The following is a 2,261-nucleotide window of genomic DNA, read 5'->3' as shown; positions in this document are numbered from 1 at the left end:
TATATAAAGGATAATATCACCTCTCTACATTTTAATTCAGCGTTAGGAAAACAAAAAAAGGATTTATTTCAGATATTTTCCTAATGCTCATTAATTTTACTTTATTTTTGTTTTCAACTTTTTATTGTGACTTGAGTGAAAGTTTAAAAGCAAATTGGTTGCAGTCCCTACAATGTAACAGCACTCTTCCAGCTTCTTCCCTCTGTTTACCATTTCCATTCTTCCTTCTTTCCTGTCCCTTCCTGCCTTCTGACCTTTATCCCTGGGCAAATGCAGCCTTTTAGATTTCATATTATTGATTATTCTAGGAGTTCATACCTCCCTGGCATTCTTGTTCACCTTATAAGGCTGTGTATTGTTTGGCTGAAAGTTGAGCCGTGGGGTGAGTTCACTTCCAGGCTTGAAGGGTATCTAAGGGCCATAGTCTCAGGGGTTCCACCAGTCTCTATAATTTACTTTATTCTTAAGAATAAACATACCACAAAAAAAAAAAAAAAAAAAGAATAAACATACCAGTTTTCTAATCCGATCCAGAACCAAGTCAATGATCTCCTTGCCAATGGTGTAGTGGCCACGGGCATAGTTATTAGCAGCATCTTCCTTGCCTGTGATGAGCTGCTCAGGGTGGAAAAGCTGGCGGTAGGTGCCAGTGCGAACTTCATCTGCGAAAGAAAAACAAAGGGGCTACCCATTACTAACAACCTACACAAGGCTATCAATGTAGTCGCCCAGGACAGATGCCAGGTCCCTGGGATCTCACGTGGGGTACTGAGTTCAACTTACCAATGACTGTGGGTTCTAGGTCTACAAATACTGCCCTGGGCACATGTTTGCCAGCGCCTGTTTCACTGAAAAAGGTGTTGAAGGAATCATCTCCACCCCCAATGGTCTTGTCACTTGGCATCTGGCCATCCGGCTGGATGCCATGTTCTAGACAGTAGAGCTCCCAGCAGGCATTGCCAATTTGGACACCTGCCTGGCCGACATGGATGGAGATGCACTCACGCTGTAGGAAGGAAAAGAGAAAAAAAATGTAAAATTTGGCTGTATTAGCACTTTGAATTTTCAATAAGTCTCTAAAAATATTTCTAGTTACATATTCTCCAGATTTATTGAAATCATATCTCTAACATAATAAAAATGATTAAAAAATAGCACCTATTACAAATGCTGCAGATGGGTGTGGTCTGAATAATAAGTCTTTGTGGCCCTGATTAGCATGTGGTGCATAGCCATTGTTCCTATAGTCATGGTTGAACAGAAGATTTTTCATATTTAAAAAATATTCAAGGTACAGATTTTGCAACATGAAGTAAATTTAATGATAAATTGGAAGTAATTTAATTTCTTCCTTAAAAAGATGAGATTTTCTAAATTGGGCTTGGTATTTCAACGTGGACATCTGTACTGCAGCTGAGGCTAGAAGCCACACCCTTCTGCAGTGTGCAGAATCCATCAATACTAGGAGGTTAGAAGCTAACACCATCTCCTGCATTGCTGTATTTGCTGTGCCTGGTGCTAACCTGTACTGTCTGGTACATTATTTAACAGAGCAAGCTCTATTTCCAGCAACTGCCTACATGATCTCATTATGCTGTTTTGCCAGTTTTCCTCCTCTGACCTAGCCTGGGACCATGTGCCTGAATTGAAATGAATTAATTAAGAGGCACTAGAACAAAAGACAGCTGGATACAAAGTATAATTCTTCTTAGTCTGCGGCAATTAAACAATTTTTTTTCCTCCAGAATCTTCTCCACTGCAAAAAACTGAAAAATTATTAGTATCCTTAAAACAGCAGTTCCTAAGTTAGAAACAAATATCAAATGAGAAGCTACCAAACAATGACAGCCCAGTGAGAGGATACTGAAATATTTAATGAAACAAAGTAGTATTTCATTCCGAGATTCTTTACCCACCGGAGACTAGTCCTATTCATCATATTCAGTATTTTCTTCCCTTTGGTCTTTAAGGCCACAGCTTCCTTTGTCTATTCACTGACATACTGGGGAGGGGGATGGCGGGAAAGGGCGTTTCCCTGGGTCATGAGTATAAAGGTAACCTGGTTCACAAAAGGGGCTTGCTTTCTTCCTCGCAGAATTACAGCCAAAATAGACACACTTACACACTCACACACTCTCTCATGTACCCGTCGGTCAGAGCGAAGCGTTCCCATACCAGACGTTAAAGAACTTGTCAAGTGAACTCTGATTTTGCTCCTCAAGGAAAAAAAAAATCATCTAAGTTTTAACAGTGAATAAAAA

General features: G+C 39.9%; 1 protein-coding gene across 1 annotated transcript in view; it reads right to left on the bottom strand.

The window, feature by feature from the left end:
• The window catches only part of LOC103194451 (tubulin alpha-1A chain), a 2,406-nt gene extending 1,310 nt beyond the window's left edge, over positions 1 to 1,096 (bottom strand). Inside the window, exons 1-2 of the mRNA XM_007937849.2 lie at positions 784 to 1,096; positions 514 to 662 (exon numbers count right to left, since the gene is read on the bottom strand). Coding sequence (XP_007936040.2) covers positions 514 to 662; positions 784 to 904 — 270 coding nt within the window. The 5' untranslated portion in view covers positions 905 to 1,096. The remainder of the gene's footprint in view (positions 1 to 513; positions 663 to 783) is intronic.
• Positions 1,097 to 2,261: the final 1,165 nt, after the last annotated feature.

The sequence above is a fragment of the Orycteropus afer genome, unplaced genomic scaffold (genome assembly GCF_000298275.1).
Source record: "Orycteropus afer afer isolate SDZICR_OR568_19922 unplaced genomic scaffold, OryAfe1.0 scaffold00045, whole genome shotgun sequence".
NCBI classification, from domain to species: Eukaryota; Metazoa; Chordata; class Mammalia; order Tubulidentata; family Orycteropodidae; genus Orycteropus; species Orycteropus afer.
This window is presented reverse-complemented; position numbering and strand designations above follow the sequence as displayed.